The sequence below is a fragment of the Cherax quadricarinatus genome, chromosome 10, assembly GCF_038502225.1.
Source record: "Cherax quadricarinatus isolate ZL_2023a chromosome 10, ASM3850222v1, whole genome shotgun sequence".
Classification (NCBI taxonomy): domain Eukaryota; kingdom Metazoa; phylum Arthropoda; class Malacostraca; order Decapoda; family Parastacidae; genus Cherax; species Cherax quadricarinatus.
In genome coordinates this window covers 37,434,087-37,450,508 of record NC_091301.1, presented here as the reverse complement: position 1 = coordinate 37,450,508, position 16,422 = coordinate 37,434,087, and the positions used below count along the sequence as shown (strand labels likewise).

The 16,422-nt window shown below is 40.6% G+C and overlaps 1 protein-coding gene across 5 annotated transcripts in view; it reads right to left on the bottom strand.

Moving 5' to 3' along the window:
• Nucleotides 1-3,669: 3,669 nt before the first annotated feature.
• The window catches only part of row (relative of woc), a gene marked incomplete at its 3' end in the record, with an annotated part of 245,209 nt that continues 232,456 nt past the window's right edge, over nucleotides 3,670-16,422 (bottom strand). For all 5 annotated transcript variants that reach the window (XM_070083775.1, XM_070083776.1, XM_070083773.1 and 2 more), the window contains 2 exon segments: nucleotides 3,670-3,814; nucleotides 12,149-12,244. In XM_070083775.1, the coding sequence (XP_069939876.1) occupies nucleotides 3,670-3,814; nucleotides 12,149-12,244 (241 nt within the window).

Here is a 16,422-nt window from a genome sequence, read left to right as displayed (position 1 = left end):
GCTGAGAGCTATATCAGCTTGGGGAAATAGATGGCAAGTAACATTTGCACCTGAGAAAACGCAAATGATGATCGTCTCTAGGCACCATGATGGTAATGCTGGTGCAGTAGTAAGGATGAATGGGAGGATGTTGGCACCTGGAGAAGAAGTTGATATCCTTGGGGTGAAATTTTACTCCAAACTAACCATGAAGAACCATGTTGTAAATCTTGCAAACAAGGCAGCCAGGAAGCTTACAGCACTTCACCGTATCTCCCATCTGCTTGACAGTAGGAGTTGCAAGATCCTGTACGAGGCACAAGTACGCTCGCACCTTGAGTATGCTCCACTTTCTTGGTTTGCCTGCCCCCCTCTCATCTGCGACTGCTTGACAGAGTAGAGAACAGATCAAGACATCTCATCTCTCGCCTGGACCCATCCTGGATAGATCTGTCATTTCAGCAGAGCCTTCAACATAGGAGGGATGTGGGTGGCCTTACTGTTATGTACAAGGCCAATATTGTCAAAATACCACACTTGGATCCACTTCGAGGACAGCGTGAAACAAGCTTTTATGCCACAAGACGGGCAGAAAGCAGCAACTTCACTCTGGCTGTACCCTTCTCCAGAACATCACTCCATCTGAGATCATACATACCCAGGATGACTAGAGTATGGAACACATTCGTACAGCATAATGATGTCAACGAGATAAAGTCAGTTGATCAAATGAAAATGCTGGCCCACAGATGGCTCCAACTTCATCCTGTTTCCTACTTGTATGTCTCATAACAATAAAAATGCTTTCAAATGAGCTGATGTAGATAACAGCTCTTAGCTTGCCAATAAAGTTAGGAATCCTTAACCTGTAAATAGCTGTCAATAAAGCTAGGGATCCTTAACCTTGTCAAACCCTGTGTAAAAAAAAAAGAGAGAGAGAGACAGAAATGGAGACAGAGGAAGCTTACAGCACTTCGATGTACATTGGAACCTAGGTTTTCATTTTCCCTGGTTTTCGTCGAATTCGGTTTTCAACGACTTTTTACATCAAAATTTTGTCCCAGTTTTTGTTCATCACCTCGGTTTTCGTCAGTCCGTTGTACCTAACGTGTCCACCTGCCCGCGCCCACACAAAGCATCTCACACTTTCTGAGTCAGTCTGGCTTTGTTTCTTGTTGAGTGAGCATTATCCAGCACGTTCACCCGAAACATTTTGTAATAATCCATTGTTTTTTGTGCTTGTTTATGAGTGCGACTGCTATATAAGCCACCATGGGGCCAAAGAAAGTTCCAAGTGCCAGACCTTTGATAAAGAAGGCGAGAAACACGATAGAATTCAAGAAAGAACTCATAGCAAAGTACAGGGTTGGATGTGAGTGGCCAAGATGTAGAAGAGTTGGTAGATGGCCACAGGGAAGAGCTAACCACTGAAGAGCTGCAACACCTTCAACTGGAACAGCAACAGATCGCAGCTGAGAAAATTGCTTCAGAGGAGGAGGAAGAGAGAGGGGAGCATGTGCCTTCTTCAGTGATTAAAGACATGTGCAAAGTGGAGTGAGTTGCAAAGTTTTGTGGAGAAATATTACCCTAACAAAGCTGTTGCAAGCAGTGTCTGCAACATGTTCAATGACAATGTCTTGTCTCATTTTAGGCAAATCTTTAAAGAGATGCCAGAAATAGACTTCTTTGGACAGATCTTTTGTGCTGGAGGGGTCCATTGAAATAACCCCGGATAGGGACTTGATAACTATAGTCCTTAAGGAGGGGGATTCCCCTTCCAACCAATAACCTCTCCTCCTCCCTCTCCTCTCCTCGCGTCTTCCACACGCCAACAAGTCTTCAATAAAGGTAAAAGTGATTTTAAATGTTCATTTATCCATTTCATTAGTCCTTTATATTTATTTCTTATTGTTTTTTGTATGTAAAACTATAGTTATTCTCTACAAAATGTATTTTTTCTTAATACTTTTGAGTGTCTGGAACAGATTAATTGGATTTACATTATTTCTTATGAGAAATATTGCTTCAGTTTTTGTTGAATTTGGTTTTCGTCAGACTTTCGGGAATAAATTAGTGATGAAAACCGAGGTTCCACTGTATCTCACATCTGCTCAACAGTAGAGGCTGCAAGATTCTGTACGAGGCACAAGCACACTCACACCACGAGTATGCTCCACTTTCTTGGATTGCCTGCCCTCCATCATATCTGTAACTTCTTGACAGAGTAGAGAACAGAGCAAGATGCCTCATCTCTCACCTGGACACAGCCTGGACAGATCTGTCATTTCAGCAGAGCCTTCAACACTGGAGGGATATGGGTAGTCTTACTGTTATTTACAAGGCCAATATTGTCAAAAGTACCATACTTGTCTCCACTCCAAGGACAGAGAGAAGTGAGCTTCTATACAACAAGAAGGGCAGCAAGCAGCAACTTCATTCTGACTGTACCCTTCTCCAGAACATCGCAACATCTGAGATTATATTTCTAGGATGACTCAAGTCTGGAACATGTTTGTACAGCATAATGATATCAACAAAATAAAGTCAGTTGATCAAATGAAATCACTGGCCTACAGATGGCTCCAACTTCATCCTGTTCCCTATCTCTATGTCTCATAACAATAAAAAGGCTTTTACATGAGCTGATGTACATAACAGCTCTTAGCTTATAAATAAAGTTAGGAATCCTTAACCTAACCTTGTAAAACCCTGTGTAATAAAAAGAGAGAGAGAGAGAGAGAGAAACAAAGGGAGAGATATACAGAGACAGGGGGTAGAGAGAGAGAGAGAGACTGAGAGGGGAGGGATTGATAACGTCAATGTCTGTATGTCCATCGAGCCTTCATTCAGACACCATGAACTGAAGTGAAGGATTCATTAATCAAGAATGATGAAAAAAGCCACAAGGAAGCATCTAGAAGCTGCCACCGTCCACCTCATCAACCATCAAGCAAAACACTGGTAAGTACACATGCAAAGCCCACTGCCTACATTATCCTTGAGCAGAGGACAGAAACATTCACAACACATCACAGATCACTCCTCACCAGATCTGACCTGATCATCTTCACCTGACTTGACCACCTGATTCAGAGCACACTAAAAGGTGAAATTCTTGGGTTGATTTCTCAAAATGACAAGAGCTCCAAAGTAAACATTCATAAAAATATAAGGTTTGTGCTCAAATTTCACAAACCACAAATAACAAACCTACTCCAGCTGAATACCCACGATGGGAAACTCAAAGTACAGTAGCACAGAGAAAGAGAGCTCATAATCTGTCGTACAAGTAATTCTAAAAACCAAAGTGACAGGAAAATTATTTGTGGATGCAAGTCCAGATGTCTTATTACAGGCCATGGGCAAAGCACTGTATTATAAGTTACAGACTGACCTATGCTTCTCTCTCTCTCCAGGCTAGAAAAATCTTAACTTCGTAATCAACACACTCGTGTGAAGCTCAGCTGCAATCATAACAACTATGCACAGTTACGTAGAGACACCTGTGGATTAACAATGTCAAGACTTATAGAAACAACTGGCCTCATTTAGTGGCTTGCTGAGCAAAAGTTGAAAATAACGTAATGTCCTAAAGATGGGTAGACCAGCATGCAGATGAACAAACTGGGTTATTATTATAAAGTTATCATTAGTAAAGATTTGAGCTGACAATTAACAGCCATAACTTACTTTCAGCTTCACGTGCTGTAAGGTATGTGATATGATCAATCATGTTGACGTATGCCTGAGCTGCACAGTGGCCGTAACGCTCGCGCCAACACAGTTCATCTAAAACCACTTGAACTTGTTGTAAGTTTAGCTGCGACAGTGCACTCTGGAAAATGTAAAATAAATAAAAATACACTTGGTGGGATATGGCCAGTTTGTTGAAAGAATACTATAAAGAATGGATTAAACTGATTAAGAGCAATTTTATATGAGAAGCATGAAGATATTGATGAGAGACAGTCATTAGCTTAGTGATGGTTTGGTAATGAAGGTAACTTTAGCAGGTCAAGTGCTTACAAAATATTGTTAGGCCCCATTGTCAATGTGGTTAACTCGAGAATAAGTCGGTACAGGTTAGTAAATTTTAGAATGTAAAAAGGGAAACAATGTTTTTAGAATCCTTTCTTATGCCTTGAATATCCACACAGCTAGAATGAGACTTGATCCAAAGATCCAGTCTCATTCCAAAAAATCAGTTAAAGTGTGAACAGTGAAGGTGCAACTACAATACTGGGGTCATGTACTTGTTCCTCCACACTCCCCAGCTAACAATTGCATTATTCAGTTACCATAGGATAAATAGGATGGAAGGATAGACAACCACTGCTATTAAATACAGTTTAGTTTTACACAAAATTGATATTTTTAGTTGCAATTGCAAAATGTCTTAACAATTCTTTCTTTCTTTCTTTCAATGCACTGGCTGTATCCCAATGAAGCAAGCCCCCCACCCCAAAAAAAAAGTTTTTCTTTTTAAATTTAACAATATACAGGAGAAGCAGTTACTAGTTCCTTGTTCCTGGCATTTTAGTCGCCTATTATGACAGGCATGGTTTACGGAAGAAGAATTCTGTTCCCCTTCCCTATGGAAATAAGCAGAAATAAACAAGAACAGGGACTAATAGGAAAATATGTATGTACCGTATACTTGAACAAGCACGTGTAGTGTGACCTAAGTAGAAGTAGTAAGACGTACCTGAAATCTTGCACGTTTATGAGACAGAAAAAATGTACGGTAGGGTTATTATTGAAAGAATTAGAGGTAAGACAGAATGCAGAATTGCAAATGAGCAAAGAGGTTTTAGAGTGGGTAAGGGATGTGAAGATCAAGTGTTTACATTGAAGCATATATGTGAACAGTATTTAGAAAAGGGTAGGGAAGCTTTTTATTGCATTTATGGATTTAGAAAAGGCATATAATAGAGTGGCTAGGGGAGCAATGTAGCAGATGTTGCAAGTATATGGAATAGGTGGTAAGTTACTAAATGCTATAAAGAGTTTTCATGAGGAGAGTGAGGCTCAGGTTAGGGTGTGTAGAAGAGAGGGAGACTACTTCCCAGTAAAAGTAGGTCTTAGACAAGGATGTGTAATGTCACCATGGTTGTTTAATACAGTGGACCCCCGCATAACGATGGCATCACATAGCGATTATTTCGCATACCGCTTACTTTAATTGCAAAAATTTTGCCTCACATACCGCTTAAAAACCCGCTTACCGATTTTCCTCCGAGACGCGTCCAATGTGCGGCCTGAGCCACGCTCACATGTTCCGCCGGTGGCATTGTTTACCAGCCAGCCTCCGCGGTAACATCCAAGCATACAATCGGAATATTTCGTATTATTACAGTGTTTTCGGTGCTTTTTCTGGAAAATAAGTGACCATGGGCCCCAAGAAAGCTTCTAGTGCCAACCCTACAGCAATAAGGGTGAGAATTACAATAGAGAAGAAGAAAAAGATCATTGATAAGTATCGCTACTATTGGTGGTACAGCTGCTGCTGCTGCTGCTGCTGCACTGTCAGCTGCTGCTGCAGCATCGTCTGCTGCTGCTGCTGCTGTAGCATCGTCTGCTGCAGCTGTAGCATTGTCTGCTGCTGCTGCTGCTGCTGTAGCATCGTCTGCTGCTGCTGTAGCATCGTCTGCTGCAGCTGTAGCATTGTCTGCTGCTGCTGCTGCTGCTGCTGCTGTAGCATCGTCTGCTGCTGCTGCTGCTGTAGCATCGTCTGCTGCTGCTGTAGCATTGTTGCTGCTGTACCACCGTCTGTTGCTGCTGTACCACCGTCAGCTGCTGCTGCTGCTGTAGCACCGTTGTTGGTGTGGCTTATTGAGAATACCAAGAAACAATTAACCCCAGAGGATTTGCCACCCAGGATAACCCAAAAAAGTCAGTGTCATTGAAGACTGTCTAACTTATTTCCATTGGGGTCCTTAATCTTGTCTCCCAGGATGCAACCCACACCAGTCGACTAACACCCAGGTGAACAGGGAAAAATGCCTGGAACTAGTGCTCATATTGGTGAATTTAAAGCCAGCAAAGGTTGGTTTGAGAGATTTAAGAATCGTAGTGGCATACACAGTGTGATAAGGCCTGTTCTGGAAGAAAATGCCAAACAGGACCTACAGTACTCAGGAGGAAAAGGCACTCCCAGGACACAGTGTCTCATCAGTCATTGCTGCATCTTCAATAAAGGTAAGTGTCATTTATTCTTCATTTAGTAGAGTAGTACATGCACAATATATACTGTGCATGTACTACTCTACTATTGTGCATGTATCCTTCTCTTTGTGTGTGGGAAAATGTATATTTCATGTGGTAAAATTTTTTTTTTCATACTTTTGGGTGTCTTGCACGGATTAATTTTATTTCCATTATTTCTTATGGGGAAAATTCATTCACATAACGATTATTTCGCATAACAATTACCCCTCTTGCACGGATTAAAATCGTTAACCGGGGGTCCACTGTATATTTATAGATGGGGTTGTAAAAGAAGTAAATGCTAGGGTGTTCGGGAGAGGGGTGGGATTAAATTATGGGGAATCAAATACAAAATGGGAAGTGACACAGTTACTTTTTGCTGATGATACTGTGCTTATGGGAGATTCTAAAGAAAAATTGCAAAGGTTAGTGGATGAGTTTGAGAATGTGTGTAAAGGTAGAAAGTTGAAAGTGAACATAGAAAAGAGCAAGGTGATGAGGGTATGGAAGTATGGAGTATGGAAGAAGTGAATGTTTTCAGATATTTGGGAGTTGATGTGTCAGCGGATGGATTTATGAAGGATGAGGTTAATCATAGAATTGATGAGGGGAAAAAAGGTGAGTGGTGCAGTGAGGTATATATGGAGACAAAAAATGTTATCTATGGAGGCAAAGAAGGGTATGTATGAAAGTATAGTAGTACCAACACTCTTATATGGGTGTGAAGCTTGGGTTGTAAATGCTGCAGCGAGGAGGCGGATGGAGGCAATGGAGATGTCTTGTCTAAGGGCAATGTGTGGTGTAAATATTATGCAGAAAATTCGGAGTGTGGAAATTAGGAGAAGGTGTGGAGTTAATAAAAGTATTAGTCAGAGGGCTGAAGAGGGTTTGTTAAGGTGCTTTGGTCATTTAGAGAGAATGGATGATCAAAGTAGAATGACATGGAGAGCGTATAAATCTGCAGGGGAAGGAAGGCGGGGTAGGGGTCGTCCTCGAAAAGGTTGGAGGAAGGGGAAGAAAAGGAGGTTTCAGGAGCGAGGGGCTTGGACTTCCAGCAAGTGTGCGTGAGCATGTTAGATAGGAGTGAATGAAGATGAATGGTATTTGGGACCTGACAAACTGTTGGAGTGAGCAGGTTAATATTTAGTGAAGGGATTCAGGGAAACCGGTTATTTTATATAGCCGGACTTGAGTCCTGGAAATAGCAAGTACAATGCCTGCACTTTAAAGGAGGGGTTTTGGGATATTGGCAGTTTGGAGGGATACATAGTGTATCTTTATATGTATATACTTCTAAACTGTTGTATTCTGAGCACCTGTGGAAAAACGGTGATTGAGTGAGGTGAAAGTGTTGAATGATGATAAAAGTACATACATGTATTTTGTTTTTGGGGATTTTCTTTCTTTTTTGGTTACCCTGCCTTGGTGGGAGACGACCGACTTGTTAAAAAAAATATATATATATTTCTAGACAGTAGGTGACCAAAGCAGGTGAAAATTTTCACCAGTCAGTGTGTTTGTGACTATCTGAGTACTATTTCAGTACCTAATATTAGTATCAGAACAAACATTGGCTATGAAATCACAAGAGCTACTACAAATTGTATTTTTTTTTCTTTCAATAAACCGGCCATATCCCACCAAGGCAGGGTGGCCCAAAAAGAAAAACAAAAGTTCCTCTTTTTAAATTTAGTAATTTATACAGAAGGGGTTACCAGCCCCTTGCTTCTGGCATTTTAGTCACCTCTTACAACACACATGGCTTATGGAGGAAGAATTCTGTTCCACTTCCCCATGGAGATAAGATGAAATAAACAAGAACTAGAAAGAAAATAGAAGAAAACCCAGAGGGGTGTGTATATATATGCATGCACATGTATGTGTAGTGTGACCTTAGTGTAAGTAACAGTAGCAGGACGTACCTTAAGTCTTGCATGTTTATGAGATAGAAAAAAGGACACAAGCAATCCTACCATCATGTAAAACAATTACAGGCTTTCGTTTTACACTCACTTAGCAGGACGGTAGTACCTCCCTGGGTGGATGCTGTCTACCAACCTACTCCCCACACAAATTGTAATTTTCTTTCTTTCAATGCACCAGCCATATCCCACTGAGGCGGTGTGGCCCAAAAGGAAAAACTGAAGTTTCTCTTTTTACATTTAGTAATATATACAGAAGAGGTTACTAGCCCCTTGCTCCCGGGATTTTAGCCACCTCTTACAACACGCATGGCTTATGGAGGAAGAATTCTGTTCCACTTCCCCAAGTTAGGGTATGTAGGAAAGAGGGAGATTATTTCCCAGTAAAAGTAGGCCTTAGACAAGGATGTGTGATGTCACCGTGGTTAATATATTTATAGATAGGGTTGTAAGAGAAGTAAATGCGAGGGTCTTGGCAAGAGGCATGGAGTTAAAAGATAAAGAATCACACATAAAGTGGGAGTTGTCACAGTTGCTCTTTGCTGAAGATACTGTGCTCTTGGGAGATTCTGAAGAGAAGTTGCAAAGGTTGGTGGATGAATTTGGTAGGGTATGTAAAAAAAGAAAATTAAAAGTGAATACAGGAAAGAGTAAGGTTATGAGGATAACAAAAAGATTCGGTGATGAAAGATTGGATATCAGATTGGAGGGAGAGAGTATGGAGGAGGTGAATGTACTCAGATATTTGGGAGTGGACGTGTCAGCGGATGGGTCTATGAAAGATGAAGTGAATCATAGAACTGATGAGGGGACAAAGGTGAGCGGTGCACTTAGGAGTCTGTGGAGACAAAGAACTTTGTCCTTGGAGGCAACGAGGGGAATGTATGAGAGTATAGTTTTACCAACGCTCTTATATGGGTGTGAAGCATAGGTGATGAATGTTGCAGCGAGGAGAAGGCAGGAGGCAGTGGAGATGTCATGTCTGATGGCAATGTGTGGTGTGAATATAATGCAGAGAATTCTTAGTTTGGAAGTTAGGAGGACATGCGGGATTGCGAAAACTATTGTCTAGAGGGCTGAGGAAGGGTTGTTGAGGTGGTTCGGACATGCAGAGAGAATGGAGCGAAACAGAATGACTTCAAGAGTGTATCAGTCTGTAGTGGAAGGAAGGCGGGGTAGGGGTTGGCCTAGGAAAGGTTGGAGGGAGGGGGTAAAGGAGGTTTTGTGTGAGAGGGGCTTGGACTTCCAGTGGGCATGCGTGAGCGTGTTTGATAGGAGTGAATGGAGACAAATGGTTTTCAATACTTGACGTGCTGTTGGAGTGTGACCAAAGTAACATTTGTGAAGGGATTCAGGGAAACCGGCAGGCCAGACCTGAGTCCTGGAGATGGGAAGTACAGTGCCTGCACTCTGAAGGAGGGGTGTTAATGTTGCAGTTTAAAAACTGTAGTGTAAAGCACCCTTCTAGCAAGACAGTGATGGAGTGAATGATGGTGAAAGTTTTTCTTTTTCAAGCCACCCTGCCTTGGTGGGAATCGGCCAGTGTGTTAATAAATAAAAAAAAAAAGAACAAGAAAGAAAATAGGAGAAAACCCAGAGGGGTGTATACATATATGCTTGTACATGTATGCGTAGTGTGACCTAAGTGTGAGTAGAAGTAGCAAGACATACCTGAAACCTTGCATGTTAATGAGACAGAAAAATGGACACCAGCAATCCTACCATCATGTAAAACAATTACAGGCTTACATTCCACACTCACTTGCCAGGACGGTAGTACCTCCCTGGGAGGTTGCTGTCTACCAACCTACTCTTTCTTTCTTTCAACACATTGGCCGTATCCCACCGAGGCGGGATGGCCCAAAAGAAAAAACGAAAGTTTCTCCTTTTACATTTAGTAATATATACAGGAGAAGGGGTTACTAGCCCCTTGCTCCCGGCATTTTAGTTGCATCTTACAACACGCATGATGTATGGAGGAAGAATTCTGTTCCACTTCCCCATGAGATAAGAGGAAATAAACAAGAACAAGAACTAGAAAGAAAATAGAAGAAAACCCAGAGTGGTATGTATATATACGCTTGTACATGTATGTGTAGTGTGACCTAAGTGTAAGTAGAAGTAGCAAGATGTACCTGAAATCTTGCATGTTCACGAGACAGAAAAAAGGACATCAGCAATCCTACCATCATGTAAAACAATTACAGGCTTTCATTTTACACTCACTTGGCAGGACGGTAGTACCTCCCTGGGCGGTTGCTGTCTACCAACTACTACCTACACAAATTGTAATTCTTCTTTCTTTCAACGTACCAGCCGTATCCCACCGAGGCGGGATGGCCCAAAAGAAAAAACTGAAGTTTCTCCTTTTAAATTTAGTAATATATACAGGAGAAGGGGTTACTAGCCCCTTGCTCCCGGCATTTTAGTTGCATCTTACAACACGCATGATGTACGGAGGAAGAATTCTGTTCCACTTCCCCATGAGATAAGAGGAAATAAACAAGAACAAGAATTAGAAAGAAAATAGAAGAAAACCCAGAGGGGTGTGTATATATATGCTTGTACATGTATGTTTAGTGTGACCTAAGTGTAAGTAGAAGTAGCAAGACTTACCTGTAATCTTGCATATTTATGAGACAGACAAAAGACACCAGCAATCCTACCATCATGTAAAACAATTACAGGCTTTCGTTTTACACTCACTTGGCAGGACGGTAGTACCTCCCTGGGCGGTTGCTGTCTACCAACTACTACCTACACAAATTGTAATTATGAGAACATAAAAATTATATAAATTAAAAAAAAAAAAAAGGTATATCGGCAACATTTCTGCAAATGGCAGGACTCCATGTTGCCGTCAGGTGAGCATCCAACGCCAACTTTACGGCTTTATATCTTGGCAAGTTTTTTTTTTTCATTAACACACTGGCTGTTTCCCACCAAGGAAGGGAGGCCCAATAAAGAAAAACTTTCACCATCATTCACTCCATCACTGTCTTGCCAGAGGTGCAATTTCACTACAATTATAAAACTGAAACATTAACACCCCTCCTTCAGAGTGCAGTCACTGTACTTCCCATCTCCAGGACTCGAGTCCAGCCTTCATAAATGTTACTTTGCTCACACTCCAAAGCACGTCATGTCTAAAAAACCATTTGTCTCAATTCGCTCCTGTCCAACATGCCCATGCATGCTTGCTGGAAGTCCAAGCCCCTCGTACATAAAACTTCCTTTACCCCTCCCTCCAACCTTTCTTAGGCCAACCTCTACCACACCTTCCTTCCACTATAGATTTACACACTCTCGAAGTCATTCTATTTTGTTCCATCCTCTCTACATATCTGAACCATCTCAACAACCCCTCCTCAGCCCTCTGGATAATAGTTCTGGTAATCCTGCATCTCCTCCTAATTTCAAAACTACGAATTCTCTGCATTATATTCACACTACACACTGCCCTCAAACATGACATCTCCACTGCCTTCAGCCTTCTCCTTGTTGCAACATTCACCACCCATGCTTCACACATACATAAGAGTGTTGGTATAACTATACTCTCATGCATTCCCCTCTTCGCTTCCATGAACAAAGTTCTTTGTCTCCACAGACTCTTCAGTGCACCAGTCACCTTTTTCTCCTTATCTTTTATAGACCCATTTGCTGACAAGTCCACTCCTAAATATCTGAATACCTTTACCTCTTCCATACTTTCTCCTTCCAATCTGATATCCAATCTTTGATTACCTAATTTTTTTGTTATCAGTAAGTACTGACCCTAATTTTTTTTTTTTTTTTTGGTATTCTTACACACAGAAAATTTCCTTCTTTAATTTAAAAAAACAATCAAAATATTTGGAGCACTGGCAGTGAGAACATAGATTTAAGCTTGGACAGTTAAGGGGTTAATAGTTAACCTTTTTTTTTATGCTAGACTAACTTTGCCAAGGCTTGAAATACAGACAAACACTAAAAGAGGGAACCTACTTGAAACATCTTGGGAACATGTACACCACAAGCACTAAAAAAAAGGAACCTACCTGGAACATCTTGGGAACATGTCTCCGCAAGTATGACATAATTCTCGCATTAGACTGAAGGTTCTCTTCATTATCACTGGTTTCACAGACACTAACCTGCAATAATATTTCATATTTTAAAGGCATATGATAGAGTGGATAGGGGAGCAATGTAGCAGATGTTGCAAGTATATGGAATAGGTGGTAAGTTACTAAATGCTGTAAAGAGTTTTAATGAGGATAGTGAGGCTCAGGTTAGGGCGTGTAGAAGAGAGGGAGACTACTTCCCAGTAAAAGTAGGTCTTAGACAGGGATGTGTAATGTCACCATGCTTGTTTAATATATTTATAGATGGGGTTGTAAAAGAAGTAAATGCTAGGGTGTTCGGGAGAAGGGTGGGATTAAATTATGGGGAATTAAATACAAAATGGGAAGTGACACAGTTACTTTTTGCTACGATACTGTGCTTATGGGAGATTCTAACGAAAAATTGCAAAGGTTAGTGGACGAGTTTGGGAGTGTGTGTAAAGGTAGAAAGTTGAAAGTGAGCATAGAAAAGAGTAACGTGATGAGAGTATTAAATGAGTTAGATAAAGAAAAATTGGATATCAAATTGGGGAGGAGGAGTATGGAAGAAGTGAATGTTTTCAGATATTTGGGAGTTGACGTGTCAGCGGATGGATTTATGAAGGATGAGGTTAATCATAGAATTGATGAAGGAAAAAAGATGAGTGGTGCATTGAGGTATATGTGGAGGCAAAAAATGTTATCTATGGAGACAAAGAAGGGAATATATGAAAGTATAGTAGTACCAACACTATTATATGGGTGTGAAGCTTGGGTTGTGAATGCAGCAGTGAGGAGGCAGTTGGAGGCAGTGGAGATGTCTTGTCTAAGGGCAATGTGTGGTGTAAATATTATGCAGAAAATTCAGAGTGTGGAAATTAGGAGAAGGTGTGGAGTTAATAAAAGTATTAGTCAGAGGGCTGAAGAGGGTTTGTTGAGGTGCTTTGGTCATTTAGAGAGAATGGATCAAAGTAGAATGACATGGAGAGCGAATAAATCTGTAGGGAAAGGAAGGCGGGGTAGGGGTTGTCCTCGAAAAGGTTGGAGGGAGGGGGTAAAGGAGGTTTTGTGGGTGAGGGGTTTGGACTTCCAGCATGTGTGAGCATGTTAGATAGGAGTGAATGGAGACAAATGGTATTTGGGACCTGACAATCTGTTGGAGTGTGAGCAGGGTAATATTTAGTGAAGGGATTCAGGGAAACCGGTTATTTTATATAACCGGACTTGAGTCCTGGAAATGGGAAGTACAATGCCTGCACTCTAAAGGAGGGGTTTGGGATATTGGCAGTTAGGAGAGATATATTGTATATACTTCTAAACTGTTGTATTCTGGGCACCTCTGCAAAAACAGTGATTATGTGTGAGTGAGGTGAAAGTGTTGAATAATAATGGAAGTATTTTCTTTTTGGGGATTTTCTCTTTGGGTCACCCTGCCTCGGTGGGAGACGGCCCACTTGTTGAAAAAAAAAAAATTAAATTTAAAAAAAAAAGACACACAAGAAAGATGTAGTGTATGTGAACAATGTGTACGTGAAAAATGTATGTGACCAAGGCAGATGAACATGTTCACCTGTCAATGTGCTTGTCACTGTTTCATTACTATTTCTGTAGCTAATATCAGTGTCAGAGCAAAGACTCGCTATAAAATCATAAGAACTACTGTAAATTTTAGTTGTTGTTGTTTTTCTTTCAACAAACCTGCTGTATCCCACCGAGACAGGATGGCCCAATAGGAAAAACAAAAGTTTCTCCTTTTAAATTTAGTAATATACACAGGAGAAGGGGTTACTAGCCCCTTTCTCCCGGCATTTTAGTTGCCTCTTACAACACACATGGCATAAGAAGGAAGAATTCTGTTCCACTTCCCCATTGAGATTAATTGTATTTTCGTTTTTAACACTTCAGCTGTTTCTCACCAAGGCAGGGTGACCCAAAAAGAAAGAAAAAACTTTCATCATCATTCAACACTTTCACCATCACTCATACATAATCACTGTCTTTGCAGAAGCACTCAGATACAACAATTTAGACGTCTCTCCAAACTGCCAATATCCTAAACCTCTCCTTTAAAGTGCAGGCACTCTACTTCCCATTTCCAGGACTCAAGTCCACCTAACTGGTTTCCCTCAATCCCTGCTCATATTCCAACGGGTCATCAGGTCCCAAAAACGATTCGTCTCCATTTACTCCTAACACACTCAGGCACGCTTGCTGGAACTCCAAGCCTCTCACTCACAAAACCTCCTTTACCTCCCTCCCTTCAACCTATTCAGGGACAACCCCAACCCTGCTTTCCTTCCCCAACAGATTTATACACTCTCCAAGTAAAACTACTTTGATCCATTCTCTCTAAATGACTAAACCATCTCAACAGCCCCTCTTCAGCCTTCTGACTAATACTTTTAGTAACTCCACACCTCCTCCTAATTTCCACACTACGAATTCTCTGCATAATATTTACGCCACACATTGTCCTTAGACATGACATCTCCATTGCCTCCAGCCGCCTCCTCGCTGCAGCATTTACAACTCATGCTTGACACCCATATAAGTGTGTTGGTACCATCATACTCTCATACATTCCCGTCTTTGCCACCATGAATAACGTTCTTTGTCTCCCCAGATACCTCAACACACCACTCACCTTTTTTCCTTCATCAATTCTATGGTTTACCTCATCCTTCATAAACCCATCTGCTGACAAGCCAACTCCCAAATATCTGAAAACATTCATTTCTTCCATACTCCCTCTCTCCAATGTGATATCCAATTTTTCTATCTAAATTATTGATACCCTCGTCACCTCACTCCTATCTATATTCATTTTCAACTTTCTACCTTTACACACCTTCCCAAATTCATCAACTAACACTTGCAACTTTTCTTTCTGCATTTTCCAAATACTTGAGACTAACATACCAGAGTAACAAGGCAGTACAGTGACCTTGTTTCAAAGCTAATCATATCTCAAACTTGCTTCAGCATAACAATTAGAGATCATAATGATCTTTCTATATCAAAATCAGAGCTTGATTTTACTGAAGAATATTATCATAAAAAATTAATAAATTCCTCAAAGCATTTATAGAGAAATCAGAAGAGTAAACAGACAATTCACATCAATTAGCAACATTTAATTAACCCTTTCAGGGTTTCGGACGTACTAGTACGGCTTACGCACCAGGGTTTTTGACGTACTAGTACGCCTAAATTCTAGCGCCCTCAAATCTATTGAGAGAAAGCTGGTAGGCCTACATATGAAAGAATGGGTCTATGCGGTCAGTGTGTGCAGTACAAAAAAAATCCTGCAGCACACAGTGCGTAATAAAAAAAAAAACTGACCGTGTTTTTGGGTTAAAACAGCGACTTTGCAGTGTATTTTCATGTGGTATTTATTGTTGCATTCTAGTTTTCCTGGTCTCATTTTATAGAATGGAAGACATTACGGAAATTGAGATGATTCTGACTGGTTTTACAATGAAAAGTACCTTGAAATTGATCTCAAAGTAGCAGAAATGTTCGATTTTTACCGAAGTTCAAAAGTAAACAAATCATGCTAAGCGTCCAATACACGTCAACTGGTGAATCTAATATTCTTTCCCAAGTGCGCTGATATTATTTATACCATTTCTACACTAATGCAGTAGTTTGCATAACAGTAAATCTTCTATTTTTTGTGAGAATAAAAATTCAAAGTAGAAAGCAAAAGAATGTAAGAGGGGCGTGGAGACATGACTAATGAACAGAGGAAATGTTATTTTAGTGCCAGGAATGTCTTTCTTGTTTATTCTGGACCCTATTTGGAAATTGGCATCTTTTGAAATTTGTGTGAAATTGGCAAAATTGCTAAATTCTGACCACTGTATTGGATAGTTGAAATTGGTAAATGGGTGGTTTCTTGTACTCATTTTTTTGGAAAAAATGGAATTCTAGTGAAATAGTTATGATTTCTGTCAATTAGTACACTGGAATTGGCCAAAAATAGGGCTCAAATTGGGTGAAATCACCGATGCGTAAACATCAGCGAGACCGCTAACTTCGCAAGAGCATAATTCCGTAAGTTTTTCATCAAATTTCATACTTTTGGTGTCATTATGATCGGGAAAAGATTCTCTATTTTTTCAAAGGAAAAAATAATTTTTTTTTTAAATCTGGGCGACCCTGAGAACAAGTCTGGGAGAGGGTCTGGGGACCCTGAAAGGGTTAAAACTTGCATTACATTATGGGAC